Source organism: Scyliorhinus torazame, chromosome 6 (genome assembly GCF_047496885.1).
Source record: "Scyliorhinus torazame isolate Kashiwa2021f chromosome 6, sScyTor2.1, whole genome shotgun sequence".
Taxonomy (NCBI): Eukaryota; Metazoa; Chordata; class Chondrichthyes; order Carcharhiniformes; family Scyliorhinidae; genus Scyliorhinus; species Scyliorhinus torazame.
This window is the reverse complement of record NC_092712.1, coordinates 287,004,869-287,025,486: the sequence shown is the minus strand read 5'-3', so window position 1 is coordinate 287,025,486 and position 20,618 is coordinate 287,004,869. Positions and strand designations below refer to the sequence as shown.

Sequence of the window (20,618 nt, the reverse complement as noted above, 5' to 3'; positions counted from 1 at the left end):
CAGTAGTAGGGAAGTTGCTGGAGTCCATTATCAAAGATTTCACAACACAGCGTTTGGAAAACAGAGGTGTAATTATACAAAGTCAGCATTGATTTACCAAAGAAAAATCATTCTTGACAAATCTACTAGAATTCGTTGAAGATGTAACTAGTAGAGTTGAACAGGGATAACCGGTGGATGTGGTTTATTTAGGTTTTCAGAAGGCTTTCAACAAGTTCTCACATAGCAGGTTACTAATTAAAGTTAAAGCGCAGATTACGGGCAGTGTCTTGTGATGGATAGAAAGCTGGTTAGCAGACAGGAAGCAAAAAGTTAGAACAAATGGATCTTTTTCTGATTGGCAGGCAGTGACTAGTGGAGTACTGTAGAGATCTGTGCTAGAACCCCAACTGTTCACATTATATATTAATGATTTGGACGAGGGAACTAAATGTATTATCTCCAAATTTGCAGATGATACAAAGTTGGGTGGGAGAGTGAGCTGTGAGGAGGATTCAGAGATGCTTCAGCAGGATTTGGACAGGCTGAGTGAATGGGCATGTGCATGGCAGATGAGGTATAACATAGATAAATGTGAGGTTCTCCACTTTTGTAGCAAAAATAAGAAGGCAGATTATTATTTGAATGGGTGTAAATTGAGAGAGGTGGATACTCATACATCAGTCACTGAAAGTAAACACAGTATAGCAGGCAATAAAGGCGGCAAATGGTATGTTGGCTTTCATAGCGAGAGGATGTGAGTATAGGAATAGGGATGTTTTATTGCAATTGTATAGGCCGTTGATGAGGTCATGCCTGGAGTGTTCTGTGATGTTTTGGTGTCCTTATCTGAGGAAGGATGTTCTTGCTATGGAGGGAGTGTAGCGAAGGTTTACCAGGCTAATTTCTGGGATGGCGGGACTATCATATGAGGAGAGACTAAGTCGGTTAGGATTACATTCACTGGAGTTCAGAAGAGTGGGAGGGGATCTCATAGAAACGTACAAATTCTAACAGGATTAGGTAGGGTAGATTCAGAAAGAATGTTCCCGATGGTGGGGGAGTCCAGAACCACGCCCCAGAAAAAAGACATAAACCCAAAACATACATGAACACATATAAACAGAGGTAAACTACACCCCCCCATCCAAATGACAGACAAATCAAAAGCCCCCAATAAATAGAAAAAAAAACCTCCATAAGAAAAAACATAAACCCCATCCCCTCAAACCAAGTCTAAGCCCCAACACATTTCAGTCCCAGTCCTTCAGTCTTCACGATCGCCACCGTTGCCGCCACCGTTTCAAAGTAGAAATCCCTTGAGTTGTACGTCACTCCCAACTTCACAGGGTAAATCACTCCAAACCTCACGACGTTGCTATTCAGTGCCGCCTTCGCCCATCCAAAGGCCACCTGCGTTTCGCCAAGTCCGCAGTCCAATCTTGGTATATTCGTAAACCAATACCTTTCCACTTCACCTCACGTCTCTGCTTCACTCAACTCAAGATCTTCTCCTTCATGTGGAACTTATGAAAGCAGATTATAACCGCCCTTTGTGGCTCATTTGCTCTAAGCTTCGGCCTGAGCGACCAATGTGCCCTGTCCAACTCATAGAGGGCTTTCCCCCACCCCCCACCCCCGCCCCATCCCCCCCCCCCCCCCCCCATCAGCTCCGCCAGCATCTTCACAAAGTACTCGTTCGGCCTTGGGCCCTCCACCCCGTCAGGCAGGCCGACAATCTGCAGATTCTGCCTCCTTGACCTGTTCTCCGGGTCCTCCACCTTAGCTCTGAGCCCTTTGTTGACCTCCGCCACCCTCCGCAGCTCCTCCCCATTGAGGTGAACTGGTCACTGAGCTGCGACAGAGGCTCCTCCACCCACTTCAAGTTCGCTCCTTGCTCCGCACCTCGACCAATGTCTTTGACACTACTTTCTTCATCGGGGTAATCGGCTCCTCCACCCACTCTTTCATCATAGCCATCATCTCCCTCCGTAGCACCACCATATGATTGGTGAACTGCCTCTCAAACTCCCCTGACTTCACCTCAGTCAGAGTTTCCACTGTGAGGGGAGCGGCCCCACCCAGAGACCCAGCCCCTGCCATCTTTCTTCCTGCAAGACTCACCAACTCACTCAACGGCAGACTTTCGTTCGCCCCCTTTTTTCCAGTGCCTGTCTTCTGGTTCTTTGACGTCCCACACCTTCCTTATAACTTCCCACACCGACTCATTCACAAACTGCCTCTGAAACCAGACATAAAAGTCTAAAAACCAGAGACTCTACCAGGAGCCACCTAATGTGCGACTTACACCGACATGTCGCCACCGGAAGTGAGGAGATAATAAAAGTTAAGGTGGCATTTTTGTTTGTAAATGAAACAACTCTTTTCCTCCCACCACCAAAAGATTAGGGATCAGGGGTCTCAACACCAGAACTACCTGCAAATAGTTTGATAATCCTGCATTGGGTGCCTTTCTCTCAATTATTGGGGAAGCTTAAACAGATGGTTCCTACAATTAGGGGCCCACCTTGACACACCCTCAACTAATAATGCTGACAGAGTTGCCATCATATTTTTAACGTGGAGACTCTGCGTTAAAAATATGATGGCAACTCTGTCAGCATTTTAAGTTGAGGGTGTGTCAAGGTGGGCCCCTAATTGTAGGAACCATCTGTTTAAGCTGGCAAAATTGAAGGCTAGATTTGGGGGATGGAAAGGCAAAGGGCTGGAGAGGGTGCTTGTTTCTGGAGGGGCGGTTTTCCAGCTGGGAAGACTTGAAGGAGAAAGGAGGGCTTTGAGGGGAGAGGGGGGTCGGGGGTCGGATGCGTTCAGGTATTTTCAGGTGTGGGATTTTGTTCGGAGCATATTTCCGACATTCCCAGAGGCCCCATTGTCTACCTTGCTGGAAAGGCTACTCTCTTGCGCGGGATCAGAGGAAGGCAGCACGTCCAGGATATGTGAGCAGATCATGTGGGAAGAGCAGGTTTCGGAGCAGGAAGTGAAGGCCAGTTAGGACGAGAAGCTGGGACCCATTTTGGAGGAAGAGGTGTGGAGTGAGTCTCTTCGTAGGGTAAATGTGATGTCATCCTCCGCGCCGTTGAATTTGATTCAGCTAAAGGCTGAATTAGGGCGCATTGAATTAGGGCGCACTTCACCAAGGCCAGGAGTCAATTTTTAGAAGGCATCAAGGATAAGTGTGAGCGGTCTCGAGAGGGCCTGCCCACCACATTCACATGTGCCGGTCCCGCCCTAAACTGGTGTGTTTTTGGGGGCTAAATCGCTGGCTTGTAATACAGAACAATGCCAGCAGCGCAGGTTCAATTCCCGTACCAGCCTCTCCGAACAGGTGCCGGAATGTGGCGACTAGGGGCTTTTCACAGTCACTTCATTGAAGCCTACTTGAGACAATAAGCGATTATTATATTATTATTATTAAATAAGGAAGTAGCGGAACTGGCGGAAATACAACATTGCTGATGTTATTTTGCTAATTGTGAAGAAAGTAGATCTCTGTATTTGCATTTTCTAAACACAAACCATCTTGTGCTTTTGTGGCAAAGCATTGCTTTACAAAGTTGAAAAGCTGAAGATCCTTCTCTTTCAGAATCTGTTCTTGAACAACTGGTCTCCTAAATAAATCCGCCATTCAGAAGTCACGACTCTCGCTTTGCAACGTATCTGCAATTATTTAAAAAATACTTTAATATAACTTCCAATTTTAAAACAAAATTTCCCAAGGAATGAAAGATTAGTAGACCTCTAATGCTAATTATTGACCCACTTTCTAACAACAACTACAACATTTCAGACAACCTACCGTTCGTGTGTGTTTGCCTTGTTTTTGACACAGGTTCAATCCCCTCATAAAATTCTGCAGAAACTTTTATGAAGTCAGGAAACCTCCGTCCATTCTAACGGGGCCTTGTTTCGATTTCACCATTGTCTCTTTGAGTTCTAATTCCCCGTCAGAGGGATGGGAAAACCTAGTTGGAAGGAGCTCTGTATATGGTAGTTGACTTTCCTTCATAGAATAAGGCCTAATTATGCATTGGCCCTGACTGGTTGGAACCCAAAAGAGAGATCAGGAATTGTTCATAAGGTTTATTGCTATTTTTAAATGATGCCCAGACCACATCCAACTGTTCAAAAAAAAACTTGCCTAATTAAGGCAAACACAGGTGGGGTCACCACTCTCGGGAATATCTCCATATAGTCCACAAGTGTGATCCCAATCTTCCAGCAGCCTGTAAGCAACATCTCCACTCCCGCTTTGACATCTTTGTCCTCCACTCCCAGATTATTCTAGTGAATTTCAATGTAAACTTTCAAAAAGGCACTTACAGCCTTCCAGACTCAATAATGAGTTCCAATAGTTTCAGACCTTAGACACTGCTGGTATTTTGTGTCTTCTGTTTTTGAACAGCAACTGTTGATAATGATTCTGCTTTTACCACTGTTATGGGCCAGGGTTTAGGGAACCCCAAAGTGTATCATGGAGTTCACCTGACCCACAACTTTTAATAGATTGTGGTATGGGGAGCACACGGCCCACTCTACAGATGTGGTACAGCAGAAATCGAAAAGTATTTTTTAAAGCAAAACAATGTTTATTCTATGAACTCAAGTTAACCTTTTTAAAACATACAGTGAACATTTTAGCAACCATCAATTCAAATATAACCCCCAAAGAATACAACACTAAGTAATCCTTAGGCTGTCCTTTTAACATCCATAAGACTTTAAAAAAACTTTTAACAGAAGCACATCAGGTTAAAGTCACTACTGAGAGCAGTTATTAGTTTTAAATCATCAAAGGATCGATTTATAGTCTGTAGATTACAGAAAGAGAGACTAATACACCTTCTGGCTGTGACTGCAGCTACCCAGCTCTGAAAACAAAGCTAAAAACTCACTCTGTAGCAGCCTGCTCAAAAACGAAAGTAAAGCAGACAGCCCAGCTCCACCCACACTCTGACATCACTGATAAACACCCATTTCTTAAAGGTACATTTCTTAAACTCCCATTTCTTAAAGGTACTCTCACTACAGATATTTATATACATACCCATTTATAAACACCCATTTCTTAAAGGTACTCTCACATGACACCTCCCCCCAAGAAAAAAAAATAAACCATCAACTTCAAAATGGTTTCATTTTTCACCTTTTCACCATCCTTTTAGAAATGCACACAGTAAATATACTTTTTCGTTTCAAAAAGCAACGCACGCAAACAGGTATAATAATATAGTCCATTTTTGTTCTTGTTCCTCCAACTGGAATCCTTCTCGATTGACAGTCTCATTGAACAAGAAGGTCTTTGCACGATCCGTCCTTTTCTCTACGCTTTGGCTTTTCTCTTTAAAGTCAGATACTTTAGTTCAATCTGATCAGAGAGTCCCTGGTAATTCTCCAACACAAGAGCATTGGTTATCACAGCTTTCAGGCAGTCACGTGCCTGTTGAAAGTCCGCTGTCCACTGAAAATGTTTGACGTTCATTCAGCAAGTCCAACAGTGGAGCAACCACGCAACAAAACTTTTGCACAAATGTTCGATCAAATCCACTCATGCCAAGAAATCACATTATTTCCCTTTGTGTCAAGGGTATTGAAAACTCCTCAATAACTGTTGGTTTCACATCCCGTGTGACCATTCGACCCTGTCCGATTGTATGGCCAAGGAAAGTTTTACAAATTCACTTTCGGCTAGGTTTATCACCAACCCCGCCTCCTGAAGTCGATCAAATACCTCCATCAGATGTTTTAAATGTTCTTTCCATGTCTGGCTGAAAATTACCAGATCATCGATGTATACCGGATTGGGCAATCCTGAAACTACTTTGTTAGTTAACCGTTGAAATGTGGCTGGGGCGTTCCTCATGCCAAACGGCATAACTTTGAATTGGTACATACCATCTGGAGTCACAGAAGCCGAAATTTCCTTTGCCCTTTCGGATAAAGGTACCTGCCAGTAACCTTTAAGTAAATCCAGTTTGGAAATAAAAGCTGATTGTCCCACCTTCTCAATGCAATCCTCCAAACGTGGTATAGGATAAGAGTCCATTCTTGTAACTGCATTAACCTTTCTATAGTCCACACACAACCGTTGGGCACCGTCTGGCTATGGTACCATCACTGTGAGTGAGCTCCATTGGCTGCGTCCCACTTCAATTATGCCATTTTTAAGCATACGCTCAATCTCTTTGTTAACCTGTGCCAATGTTAAAGGGTTAAGTCTGTATGGATGTTGTTTGATTGGCTACATCATGTATAGCCATTTTAGTACTTCCAAATTTATCTCTACAAACTTGCCCATGTGATATCAATAACTCTTTCAGGTCAGTCAGTTTTTCCTCTGGAAGGTAACTCAACAATTTATCCCAATTTTTAAGAACATTCTCGTTTTCCAATTTAATTTGAGGTAAAAGTCGATCCTTGATCCGATTGTATTTCTGCATCTTTCTGTTGTAACTCCGCCAATTTGCCTGAACTAAAAATATCCGCCTCATCCTCCACCTGTTCTTGTTCTTTTTCAAGCATCTGATCAAAAGTTGTTTCTGATAATTGCATTTCAACTTCATATTCACTCTTTGATTTCTCCTCTTGTCTTAACCTGTGACTTTGCGACCTTGTTACTACACAATCCGGAAAAATCCCAGGATATTCGTCCTTCAACACTTCAGTTGTCTAATTTTCCACTGGCTTATCAACCACAGTAGGCATCACTCCCACCTGCCATCCAGCTAAATCATTACCCAAGATAAATTGTATTCCTGGACAAGATAGTTTCTCTATTACTCCTACTACCACTTCACCACACTTCACTGGACTTTCCAACCTTACTTTATATAATGGAACACTACTCCTCTCACCCTGAATTCCACATATTACCACCTTTTCTGGCAATATTCTTCCCAAACTACATAACTCCTCATCTCTTACCATTAAAGATTGAATAGCTCCTGTATCTCTTAAAATTGTGACTTCTTTACCTGCTCCTCCTGATACACATGAATAAACTTTACCCACACAAGTAAATTCTTTAAAGAGATCTGGCACCTTCTTATCAATAACCTCTTGATCAGGCGGTACAATCTTTTGCACCTCCTTCACTTCACTTGGGCTTTCCTTTACCACTTTAATAAACCCCACTGTCTTATCCTGTTTTACCACACCAGCCTTCCCAGTGCTTTTCTTCAACCACCAACACTGTGACTTTACATGGCCTAGTTTATTACAGTTAAAATATTTGAAACTTTTCATGTCTCTTCCACCCTCCTGGATCTCTTTCTTAATCTGAGGTACACTCTCCTTATTATCTCCCATCAGATCACCTTTACCTTTACCACTTGAGTATTTCTCATGTCCCCAGTTTCTATCCCTCACAGGCTGAAACTGATGTCAGAAACCAAGCTTTGATTTATGAACTAATTCATAATCATCTGCCATTTCTGCTGCTAATCTCGCAGTTTTAACCCTCTGCTCTTCCACATGAGTTCTCACTACATCAGGAATTGAATTTTTAAACTCCTCCAAAAGTATAATTTCTCTGAGAGCTTCATACGTTTGGTCTATTTTCAAAGCCCTTATCCACCTATCAAAATTACTCTGTTTGAGCCTTTCAAACTCCATGTATGTTTTGACCAAATTCTTTCCTTAAATTTCTAAACCTTTGTCTGTAGGCTTCGGGCACTCATGTGGTGATATGCATCACTGTATATACACAAGCGGTTAATGTAAGTACACTACAACTAAGTAACCACTAGAGGGAGCACCAGAGATGTCATAACATGCAGACATACAGCCAATGGGTCATTACAACAGGACACAACCAATGGGTAATCAGGACACCCAGAGGTGGCATTACCTCAAGGGGGCATTTCACAACCCATATAAAAGGACAGGACACACATGCTCTGCCTCTTTCCACAGACAGACATCAGGGTTGATCAGCAGCATCACACGCAGCACGTGGCTCAGAGCAGGCTGGTAAAGATAGACTGAGTTACTACAGCTAGATTAGCAGAGAGTCAAACTCATTTAAGAACTGTGTTAATAGTTCAATAAACATGTTGAACTCATTTCATAGTCTGGAGCTTCCTTTGTCAAAGCATACATCAAGGAAGCAGCATAACACAACTAGTTCATATGCACCTAAGATGGATGTTTTTCACCTCCTCATACAACGATAACTCCTCCGATAGTGATGCAAACACTTCACTAGCCCTACCTACCAGCTTTTTTTGAATCAGTAATGCCTACATGTCCTGTGGCCATTTCATTTGTTTAGCGACCTGCTCAAATGAAATGAAAAAGGCTTCCACCTCCTTCTCATCAAACCTTGGCAATGCTTGGACATATTTAAATAGATCTTAAATATAGCCTTCGACTATGATGCTCTTTCTCACTATCCTCATCACTATCCTCCAACTGTACGTTTCCCTTTACGTCTGCCAATTTTAACTGACTGTTAAGTTTCATAGCCATTTGCTGAAGTTCAAACTCTCTCTCTTTTTCCCTTTCCTATCTCTTTCTTTTCGTTCTGCTAGGGCTACTCTTTCTTTGTTTCTTCCTTCTCTCTCCTTTTCTTTTCCCCCGATCTGTATCTCCCTTCCACTTTCTTTTTCTCTCATTGCATATTCAAGCTGCTTTAATTCTTTTTCATGTTCAAGGTGCTTCATCTGCAACTGGATCTTTGCCATTTCTAATTAGTCAGACTGTACCTCAGGCAATTTTAAATGCTCAGTTACCACGGTATGTACCTCACCTTTTCGCATTTTGTCAGGTAATATTAACTGCAATGTTTTTGCCAAATCTAAAAGTCTGCTTTTAGTCTCTGTCTGTAAGGTATTGCGTGTGACCATCTCCACCCCCAAAAACATCCGAGCCTCTGAAAGAGCCATTGTCCACAACACACTCTCTACTTAAACTAAAATACCACACCTGAAAAGCAACCACAATATGCTCACCCCTCACTGTCTTTAAGTTCACTAAGCCAATCCAATAGATAGACTTTTATCCCCCTCGAGCCCCCAATTTGTTATGGGCCAGGGTTTAGAGAACCCCAAAGTGTATCGTGGAGTTCATCTGACCCACAACTTTTAATAGATTGTGGTATGGGAAGCACACGGCCCACTCTACAGGTGTGGTGCAGCAGAAATCGAAAAGTATTTTTTAAAGCAAAACAATGGGCGGGATTCTCCGAGCCCCGCGCCGGGCCGGAGAATCGCCACAGCCGTGCAACGCCGCGCCGACGGCGGACGTGATTCTCCGAGGAGCGGAGAATCAGCACAGCGCCGATCACGGGCCGCTGTCCGTGGCTAGGCCGCCGATTCCCCGCCTTGATGGGCCGAGCGGCTGTGCGGAAACAGCAGAGCCACGCCGGCGCCGGCCACACCTGCTCGCAGCCAGCGGGAACTCGGCGCGCAGGGTCGGGGGCGGCCTGTGGGAGGGGGATGGGGGTTCCTTCACCGGGGGGGGGGCCTCCGATGGGGTCTGGCCCGCGATCAGGGCCCACCAATTGGCGGGCCAGCCTCTTAAGCCTCGGCCGTATTTTGTTACGCGGCTGGCCCCTGAACCTCCACGCTATGTTGCTTCGGGGCCGGTGAGTTGAGTAAGTTCCCCGTGCATGCGTGGGTTGGTGCGGCGTCACTGCGCATGCGCGGGTTGGCGTGGCGCCCAGTTGGCGCCGGGAAGAGAGGCTGGAATGGCGTGAACCGTTCCAGCGCCTGTGGGGACCGGAATCGGTAGTGCCCGCGCCCGCTTCGCGCCGTCGTGAAACACAACGGTATTCACGACAGCGCGGACACTCTGCCTCCAGTTCGGAGAATCCCGCCCAATGTTTATTCTATGAACTCAAGTTCAGCTTTTTAAAACATACAGTGAACATCTTAGCAACCATCAATTCAAATATAACCCCCAAAGAATACAACACTAAGTAATCCTTAAGCTGTCCTTTTAACATTCATAAGACTTTAAAAAAAACTTTTAACAGAAGCACATCAGGTTAAAGTCACTACTGAGAGCAGTTATTAGTTTTAAATCACCAAAGGATCGATTTACAGTCTTTAGATTACAGAGAGAGAGACTAATACACCTTCTGGCTGTGACTGCTGCTACCCAGCTCTGAAAACAAAACTAAAAACTCACTCTGTAGCAGCCTGCTCAAAAACAAAAGTAAAGCAGACAGCCCAGCTCCACCCACACTCTGACATCACTGATAAACACCCATTTCTTAAAGGTACATTTCTTAAACACCCATTTCTTAAAGGTACTCTCACTACAGATATTTATATACATACCCATTTATAAACACCCATTTCTTAAAGGTACTCTCAAGTACACCTCCTCCAGGTGCACCTTTTGTTTTTTTATTGTCCCATTTGCCTTTGAAGTAGGGGCCAGGGGGCGTACACTAGTAGGGCGAACATTAAAATGCTCTACTCATCTTCACTGTGGTTATGAGGGTTCCTTTCCTTGGCATGATGTGATACTTGACCAAAGGCAGCCCTAGGGATGCTGACTAAGCAGCTAGCAATAACAACCTGTATAAACATTGTTATACAGAGGAAGGAGATGAGGGGAACTATAGGCCAAACAAGACGGTGGAGTCATCATGGCAACGAGCAAATCCCAGGCTGAAGGTTGAGATGCCAGGATCATCTGCTGGGCCTACTTGATCCAGGTCATTGATAGAATGGTAGGGTTAAGGTTAATGACTGTAGTGAAATCTAGTGCAAGCCAGAAGATAGGAACAAGAAATATGTGTTGCAAATTCTGTATCATTGAGAGGTACTTTGGTTCACCGAGATTCTCTCCCTTGCATATGCATAAAATCTTTGTTTGATCGAGAGTGGCTGACATTTCTCACAGCTTCTTGCACCAGCATCCTTTTGCTTACCTAATCTGCCTTGCCTTCCATCCCATTGCAGCCCTTCAATTTTATTCTTTTGTTAGATATGGCCGCTCCTGAAGCTGCAGCTTGAAGGTGAGGCCATCTCAATGCCAAGACACACTTGAAGAGAAAGCAAGCTTTCTCATTAACCAGGCAGGGGCAGGCAGGCCCTGCGATCAGCGTGGAATTTGCTCTGTTGGTGCCTTAGACCCTGACCCCCGCCCCAACCCAGACATCCACCGCAAGGCTTTCAGTGTTTTTTTTACCTTGCAGTCGCTACATGCAGTAAGCATCCCCTTCCAACATGGGCAGAAGGCCAGGGGAGGCAGTAGGTACAACTGCCCCAAACGTCACTGCCCAGTGGGGCAGCCGTATCACTGTGCTTCCTACGGCGGTGAATGCCGTGGCAACAGGGAGATATAGGGCACACCTCGCGACACCTTCCACTGCGCTTTTACCAGCCCTGCCCCTTCCCACCCACTTACCAGCCCTGCCTCTTCGCAACCCATTATCAGCCCTGCCCCTTCCCAACCCCTTACCAGCCCTGCCACTTCCATCCCCTTACCAGCCCTGCCCCTTCCCAACTCCATCCCAGCCCTGCCCCTTCCAAACCCATTACCAGCCCTGTCTCTTCCCAACCCCTTACCATCCCTTCCCCTTCCCAACCCCTTACCAGCCCTGCCATTTCCCAACTCCATCCCAGCCCTTCCCCTTCCCAGCCCCTTACCAGCCCTGCTCCTTCCAAACCCCTTACCAGCCCTGCCCCTTACCAGCCCTGCCACTTCCTACCCTTCCCAGCCCTGCCACTTCCCACCCCCTTACCAGCCCTGCCCCTTCCCAAATCCTCACCAACCCTGCCCCTTCCCAACCCCTTACCAGCCCTGCCCCTTCCCAACCCCTTCCCAACCCTTACCAGTCCTGCCACTTCCTACCCCCTTCCCAGCCCTGCGCCTTCCCAACCCCTTACCAGCCCTGCCCCTTCCCACCCCCTTACCATCCCTTCCCCTTCCCAACCCCTTACCAGCCCTGCCATTTCCCAACTCCATCCCAGCCCTTCCCCTTCCCAGCCCCTTACCAGCCCTGCTCCTTCCAAACCCCTTACCAGCCCTGCCCCTTACCAGCCCTGCCACTTCCTACCCCCTTCCCAGCCCTGCCACTTCCCACCCCCTTACCAGCCCTGCCCCTTCCCAAATCCTCACCAACCCTGCCCCTTCCCAACCCCTTACCAGCCCTGCCCCTTCCCAACCCCTTCCCAACCCTTACCAGTCCTGCCACTTCCTACCCCCTTCCCAGCCCTGCGCCTTCCCAACCCCTTACCAGCCCTGCCCCTTCCCACCCCCTTACCAGCCCTGCCGCTTCCCAACCCCTTACCAGCCCTGCCCCTTCCCAACCCCTTACCAGCCCTGCCACTTCCCACCCCCTTCCCTGCCCTGCCACTTCCCACCCCCTTACCAGCCCTGCCACTTCCCACCCCCTTACCAGCCCTGCCACTTCCCACCCCCTTACCAGCCCTGCCCCTTCACACCCCCTTACCAGCCCTGCCCCTTCCCAATCCCTCTTCAGAGGGCTGGTAGCGTCCAGCCCAACAAGCTACCCTCCCAAGTACCACTAAAAGCAACCAATGGCGCCATCAGGCTGAAGCTGGAGGTCCCACAGCAGGACCGGTCAGTGGGCAGCGCTGGGCCAGGGTTTACCCCGCACATCTTTCCCCGATCCAGTTTGCAAAGTTTTAAGAACACTTCCAAACATCATGATTTGGTTGTTGATAAGAAGTTAATACCTCCCTCCCCCCGCGTTTATTTTAAAAGCGTACCTGTCAAAGGAGAAACCCCACACTGGAAGCAAATATAAACTTTACCGTTGACACAAAGTGAGCCGTTAGCGCCGCGCGTCCGGAATGTTAGCGGGTGCGTCTTATGAGCTTCTCCCCGCCGCCGACCATCTGCCTCTGTCACTGGGTTGGAGCGGCAGAGGCGCCGCTCCACAAAGCAACACGACCCACATCAGCGGTGACGCTGCCAGCAACAATGAAGGCCCCAGCATGGCCTGCTCAGCACCACACCACCAGGAGGAGATCCAGGGGGTGCGGGTTAGGCTGCTGGGAATTCGGGCCAGGCTCACACACCATTGTTGCCGAGGGGGTAGTTTTTGCAGGGTTGCTGTCCTTTTCCTGGTGCATATACCGCATGATCCATTGTCTGGGTCACTCCCACACTGGGCACCAATGTCATTCCCTCCAGCAACTTGGCCACTAGATTTTGCTTGTCCGAGTCTATGGGCATCGTGACCATAGTGCTTTTGCAACCTGCATTGCAGGAGGGCATCGATCACATTGGTTTGAGGTTTGGGTTGGGCTGCAGCACAACCTTAGCAGTAGGAATCACTATCCTGGTGCGCTTGGGGAAAAAGTCATTGTGCTGACTAGAGCAGGCCCTGTTGTAGGTTTCCCAAGCTGAGTAATCTGTGCAATCCTGGGCACATTTCTCTAGAAGATGCTTGGCTGAGCGAACCATCTGTTCCACCAAACCATCTGACTGTGGATATAGGGGGCTGCTGCTGATATGCTCAAAGTCTCATGTGCGGACAAAGTTGTGAAATTCTGCAGAGACAATTGGTGAGCGTTGCCTGTCATGCATCTCTATGGGATGCCGTGTGTGGTGAAGTGTCTCTTAAGCTTGATGATGAGTGGTTTACTCATCATGTTTGGCAGGTAGTCAAGTTCAAACTGCCCAGAATACAAATCAAGTAAAACTAAATGTTGTTTACCATCCCACTCGAAAATGTCAGCTGCTGTGAATGCCAATGGGAGGCCTGGGACCTCGTATAGATACAGCTGTTCCTTTCCTTGATACAGCTTGAGTGCATTGAACTCCGCCTGGGCGACCTCCCTTTCCTCCAGGCCACCGACCACATCCAGTGCCATCTGCTTGGGCATGGTGAGGGGCCTCAATTCTGGTGGTCCCCCTCCGGTCTTCTCCCGGCCTTCTCCTGGGGAGAGGTGGGGGGGGGACACAAACAACACAACAGTTAGACGCTCCGATGCATGCAGCTCAGGGGTTGGGTAGATGGTGCCTCAGTGGCCAGAGCACCCGGCCATGGTGGCTGGCTTATGGATCAGGGTGGGGGTTCGACCGGCCCCTGGGGGGAGGGTCCAGGTTACGGGAATGTGGGGGGGGGGGGGTCGGGGTTAGTGCCAGGGGCACAGTGCTGCCTACTCAGCCTGGCCGTCCTGAGGAGGTTGTGGAGTTTCTTCCTGCGCTGCATGCCAGTCCGAGCGACGTTGCCCATGGTGCAGGCCACCTGCGCCCAGCCACGTTGGACAGAGGTACCTGCTGGTCTTCATCCCAAGTCATCCGCCTCTCCTCCGCAGCATCCATGAGGGTGTCCAGCTCAGCCTCCCTGAACCATGGCGCTTCTCTCCTTCCAGGGGATGCATCGTTTAAGTGCAGCTGCAACGTGTGCGCCTCATGTGTGCAAATACGGCACCAATTTGCATGGAATTGATTGTGTTTCCCCTGGCGATTGTGCTAGCCCATTTAAAGTAGCTGAATTGGTGCAGCTGTTGCACCATTTTTTCTGTCGTAAAACACCACTGTTTCCACGTCGACGTCAGAACTTAGTCTCAAAATCAGCGAATCTAGTCCTAGTCTCAGAAATGGAGAATCCCGCCCTGTAACTTTTATGGCAGTACGAAAGCACAATGGTTAGCACTATTGCTTCACAGCCCCAGGGCCCCAGGTTCGATTCCCAGCTTCGGTCACTGTGCGGAGTCTGCACGTCCTCTCCGTGTCTGTGTGAGTTTCCTCTGGTGCTCCGATTTCCTCTCACAAGTCCCAAAAGATGTGCCGTTAGGTGATTTGGACATTTTGAATTCTCCCTCCGTATACCCGAACAGGTGCAGGAATGTGGCAACCAGGGGCTTTTCACAGTAACTTGCAGTGTCAATGTAAGCCTACTTGTGACACTAAACATTATTATCATTACTACTATTATTTTCTTTATAAAATGTGGAGGAACAGTGTCATGGGATGGCCAATTAGTTTTAACAACAAGAAAAAATACATTTATTAAACATTTTAAAAATGGATTAGATATTCAATACTCCTTTGCTCCCCCCTTAGTTTAACAATTACACACAGGTTTTGGGATTAACACAGATTACAAAGTACATTTTAATCTACAATCGTCTTGAATTAGTCGGTATTAGGGGTATTACGGTACCTAGGTTGAGGCTGTAAGATCATTGGTGTGGGAGGTACCTGAGACAGGAAGATCATTGGTGAAGCCTGCATGCTGGTTCCGCCCAGTGAGGCGGAGTATAAGAGTCTGTGTCTCCCTAGCAGCTGCACTCAGTACCTGCGCTGCTGGGGGAAACATCTAGTCCAATAAAGCCTTCAATTGTCATCCAATCTCACTTCTGGAGTCATTGATTGAGCATCAGGTCTCATTCACACAAAGTCCCCTTTAAGCACACAAGATGACTGTGAGCAAATACACTCTCTACTCTGAACCCCAAGTGAATGTTTATGGATGTCTCCTCAGATCCGGCCAGATGATTGTTTCCCATTCTAAAAACATGCTTTAAAATCTTCTCTCATAATTATAATGCTTTCCCTTGGCAGTTTGCTTTCCAAAATCCAGACCAGGGATTGGATTCTCTGCCCCGCCATGCCACATTTCTGCCCCAACCCGCCGGCGGGATTCTCCTTTACGCCAGCTGGTCAATGGGGTTTCCCATTGTGGGGCAGCCTCATGCTGTCGGGAAACTCCTGGGCGCCGACAAAATGAAGAATCATGCCGGCGGAGAATCCCGTCCCTGGTTTTCCAAATGACACTTTTAAACAAAGCTTCCGCTCCACTTTTAACAGCGTTCCAATCCAGGATTTCACACTAACCCCTTTTGGGTTTCTTTGTCTTGACTGCTGTGCAAACTTCTCACAATTGCTTTAGCTCTCAATTCTCAGACTGTATAAAAATGACATCAGAATTTTGTTTTACCTCTGAAGGCTGTTGTCTCACTTTAAATCTGGTTACTGCAATTGTCTCTTTAACTCAGAATACCTCAAAGAACAAGGAACAATACAGCACAGGAATAGGCCCTTCGGCCCTCCAAGCTTGTACCGGTCATGATACCAACCTTTGCCAAAACCCTCAGCACTCCCTTGTACCGTATCCCTCTATGCTATCCTATCCATGTGTTTGTCAAGATGCCTTTTGAACGGCGTTAATGTATCTGCTTCCACAACCTCCCCTGGCATCGCATTCCAGGCACTCACCACCCTCTGCGTAATAAACCTGCCTCGCACGTCTCCTCTAAACTTTGCCCCACGGACCTTAAACTTATGCCCCCAAGTTACGGACCCCTCCACCTTGGGAAAGAGTGCCTGCCCATCCACTCTATCCATGCCCCTCATAATCTTGTAAACCTCTATCAGGTCACCCCTCAACCTCCGTCTTTCTAATGAAAACAGACCGAGTCTATTCAGCCTCTTCACATAGCTAAGACTCTCTAGACCAGGCAACATCCTGGTAAACCTCCTCTGCACCCTCTCCAAAGCCTCCACATCCTCTGGTAGTGTGGCAACCAGAATTGTGCGCAATATTCCAAGTGCGGCCTTACCAAGGTTCTATACAACTGTAGCATGACTTGTCAGTTTTCATACTCGATGCCCGTCCAATGAAGGCAAGCATTCCGTATGCTTTCTTGACTACCTTGTCCACTTATGTTGCCACCTTCAAAGATCTGTGAACATGCACGCCTAGATCTCTCTAACTTTCTATATTTCTCAGTTTTGCCATTTACGGTACATTTCCCGACTATGTTAAACCTACCAAAATGCATTACCTCACACTTATCCGGATTAAACTCCATTTGCCACTTCTCTGCCCAAGTCTCCAACCTATCTATGTCCTGCTGGATCTTCAGACGATCCTCAACACTGTCTGCCACTCCACCAACCTTGGTGTCATCCACAAACTTATTAATCAGACTGGCTACATTTTCCTTCAAATCATTTATGTACACTACAACAAAGGCCCAAGCACAGATCCCTGTGGAACACCACTAGTCACAACCCTCCATACTGCTACCTTTTGCTTTCTGTGTCCGAGCCAGTCCTGTATCCATCTTACTACCTCACCTCTAATCCCTTGTGACATCACCTTTTGTATCAGTCTGCCTTGAGGCACCTTGTCAAAGACTTTACTGAAGTCCATGTAAACAACATCCACCGCCCTCTCCTCATCAATCATCTTTGTCACCTCCTCAAAAAACTTGATCAGGTTAGTGAGGCACAACCTCCCCTTCACAAACCCATGCTGTCATCGCTTATGAGTCCATTTATTTCATAATGGGTATAAATCCTGTCCCTGAGCATTCTCGCCAATAATTTACCTACAACTGACGTGAGGCTCACCGGCCTATAGTTTCCATATTATCCCTGCTACCTTTCTTAAACAGCAGTACCACATTAGCTATTCTCCAGTCCTCTGGGATCTAACCTGTAGCCAATGAGGATACAAATATATCAGTCAAGGCCCCAGCAATTTCGTCTCTTTCTTCCCTCAATATTCTGGGGTAAATCCCATCCGGCCCAGGAGTCTTATCTATCTTAATATGTTTTAAAAGACCCAATACCGCCTCCTTATTGATGTTAACATGATCCAGACTGTCCACACACCCTACCCAAGAATCGTCTTCCACAAAGTCCCTTTCTTTGGTGAACACTGATGCAAAGTACTCATTTAGTACCTCGCCCATTTCCTCTGACTCAACACATAGATTCCCCCCACTGTCCTTAAGTGTCCCAATCCTTTCCCTTTGCCCCCCTCTTGCTTTTTACATATGAATAAAAAGCTTTGGGATTCACCTTAATCCTACTTGCCAAGGATTTTTCATGACCCCCTCCTAATTTTCCGCTTCAGTACCTTCCTACTTTCTTTATACTCCTCAAGGGTTTCGACTGTCCCCACCCTTCTAGACTGTGCAAAAGTCTTCTTTTTCTTTTTGACGAGGTTCACAATATCCCTCGTTTATCCAAGGCTCCCTTAATTTCCCATACTTATCCTTTGTTCTCTCAGGAACGTGACTTTCCTGAATCCTAATCAACTGTCACTTGAAAGACTCCCACATGTCCGATGTTGGTTTCCTATCCAACTCTTTTACTCTTCCTTGAATTCTTCTGAACAATACCTTGGTCTCTGTTCACTTAACTTCCGACTTCTTTGATGCTTCTCTTCATTTCCCTAATTTTCTTAATTAGCTGCAGTTCAGACCTCTGCATTTGTTTTCTTAACCATTAGCCCATGGTATGGCTTTTCTTCTAGCAAAGCTGAGAGAAATGCCTGGATTGAAACTGCCTCCACCACACCTCCAAGCAATGCAATCCAGTGCTAGCCAGTCGCTGTGTAATAGTAGTCTGAGATGCCCCACCCCCCCCCCCGACCCATCCAAAAAGACGCTTTAACTCATCATCCACATCCTTCCAGGCTGTTGCAATCGAGCACTCATAGAATCCCTACAGTGCAGAAGGAGGTCATTTGGCCCATTGAGTCTGCACCGACCAAGGGAAAGAGCACTCCACCTAGTCCCACGCCCCCACCCCATACCCGTAACCCCACCTAACCTTTTGGATACTTAGGGGCAATTTATTATGGTCAATTCACCTAACCTGCACATCTTTGGGCAGTGGGAGGAAACCGGAGCACCCGGAGGAAACTCACGCAGACACGGGGAGAAAGTGCAAACTCCACACAGACAGTCACCCAAGGTCGTAATCGAACCCGGTCCCTGGCACTGTGAGGCAGCAGTGCTAATCACTTAGGCCACCCTTTTTGTAAAAACTGGAACTCCCTCCCTAACAGCACTGTGGGTGTACCTACACCACTGATTAAGTAGATTGTTTTTTGGGGTTATGGAAGCCTTTGGAGCTGAACTTACTGATTTTTGTTAATCTTTCGAAAGGCACGATTCCAGACTGAATCTTTACGTGTGTACTGTTCTTTCCTGCGTTTACCATCTACTCCCCCAATTTATTCGGACGTCGCGTGCCCCTGCGTTGTCTCAGCAGATTATTATCTGCATACTGGGTTTTTTTTTTCAGTGACCAGAATATCCTGTGAATCTTTGGTTTGTAATACTTGTGAAAAGCTGCAAAATGAAGTGGGGAGTATAATTATAACCTTAAACGCACCGAACACGAATCCACTCAAGTGTTTATTTATTTTGCAACAATTTGCAGGCTGTGACTGGATTGGCTCGAACCTTGACTTGAATAATTCCAGGACCAAAATGTTCCACAGTGTTTATTCGGAGGCGCACAGAAAAAAAAAAATGACAACAACCAGTCTGCATTGGACTTCTTGGCGTCGCGGTGTTAGTTTAATTGAGGACTAAGTTCAGGTGATGCTGGTGTTCAAGATCAAAGGAATGATAAAGCTGAGATGCACATTGTTCTGCTTGTTGAAGAATGAATAGGCATCTAGCGGAAAGTTATGTGGTTTCCAAGCTTTGATGAGGAGAAAGAAACCACACACAAAAGAAAACAACTGTCACACAATGGTGTATTGAGTATAAACGGCTACATGAACATTGCAAAGGTGGAAATATAATAGGTCGGCTTAAATTATTTGTTCATTATTGCATCTTCAGCAGCTAACTCTAAACGCCAGAGTGGAAATGTTTGCGGTTTAAATCATAGCTCAGATCTTTGACTGTTCTTTTTCAGAGCAACGTCCTTCAAGCAAGAGAAATTAATTAATCATTTGGGTTTAAGATTGCACTAAAAATGTAGATGCCTAGGTACCTAGGCATCCAGGTGGCGTGGAAATGGGACCGACTGCATAAATTGAATCTGGCCCGGCTGGTGGATCAAATGAAGGACGATTTTCAGAGATGGGATGCGCTTCCGTTGTCTCTGGCTGGGAGGGTACAAACGGTGAAGGTGACGGTCCTCCCGAGATTCCTGTTTGTATTTCAGTGTTCACCCATCTTTATTCCGTGGTCCTTTTTTAAGCGGATCAACAGAGTGATCACGGGCTTTGTCTGGATGGGCAAGACTGTAGCCACTTAAAATGGCTAACTCCTGATTTAAAATGGCGAATGCCAAAGGCTGATGGGAAAATCAGCCAACAGGACAAAAACGAGCAGCTGCAGGCTGACTGTGTATTTACCTCTGGAAAGGCCAGACAAGATCGATACCAGCAACCATCAGCATAACAAAACACCAGCCATCTGCATACTAATGAGCAATCCCCAGGAACAATGAGCAACATTTAGACACATAAAGCAAAACCAGACTCTTCGGCGCCAGCAGAAGCCTCCACAAAAGGAGGCGAACGACCACCTCAAGACCGCCCATCGATCAGGGAACCGCTCTAGCATTGGAGAAAATCGAACCAAGTGATTGGGACAAAGTCCAATCACTTGGAACCAGGTACAGGGTCCGCCCCGAAAGGCGGGAAGCCCCTCGGGACTATTAGAATTGAGCTCCAAGTTCAAGGCGCTCTCTTCACTCTCTTCCAGCTCTTCACTCTTTTCCACCTCTCTTCAACCGCTTGCAACTCTTCAACAGCCGCTCAAAATTCTAAGTCTTACTTCAACGCTCGCTACGAGATAGGCGCTCCTAGCTACCAATCTGTACCAACTTTGAATCCCGCAGGCTCAGAACCCGAACGAAAGGCCATTCGTTTCCCTGACCTGGTGGGCCAGTTCCAAGTTAAGTATTGGGCTGTTAGTTGTAGAAGT

The 20,618-nt window shown here is 46.8% G+C and overlaps 1 protein-coding gene across 3 annotated transcripts in view; it reads right to left on the bottom strand.

The window, feature by feature from the left end:
• LOC140425814 (uncharacterized) overlaps positions 1-12,825 on the bottom strand; it is a 150,851-nt gene extending 138,026 nt beyond the window's left edge. For 2 of the 3 annotated variants that reach the window (XM_072510216.1, XM_072510218.1), the window contains exons 1-2: positions 12,732-12,825; positions 3,517-3,657 (exon numbers count right to left, since the gene is read on the bottom strand). In XM_072510216.1, the coding sequence (XP_072366317.1) occupies positions 3,517-3,625 (109 nt within the window). In that variant the 5' untranslated portion in view covers positions 3,626-3,657; positions 12,732-12,825. Of the gene's footprint in view, positions 1-3,516; positions 3,658-12,686 lie in introns of all 3 variants that reach the window. The other variant, XM_072510217.1, reaches the window with a different exon arrangement.
• Between the last annotated feature and the right edge of the window lie 7,793 nt (positions 12,826-20,618).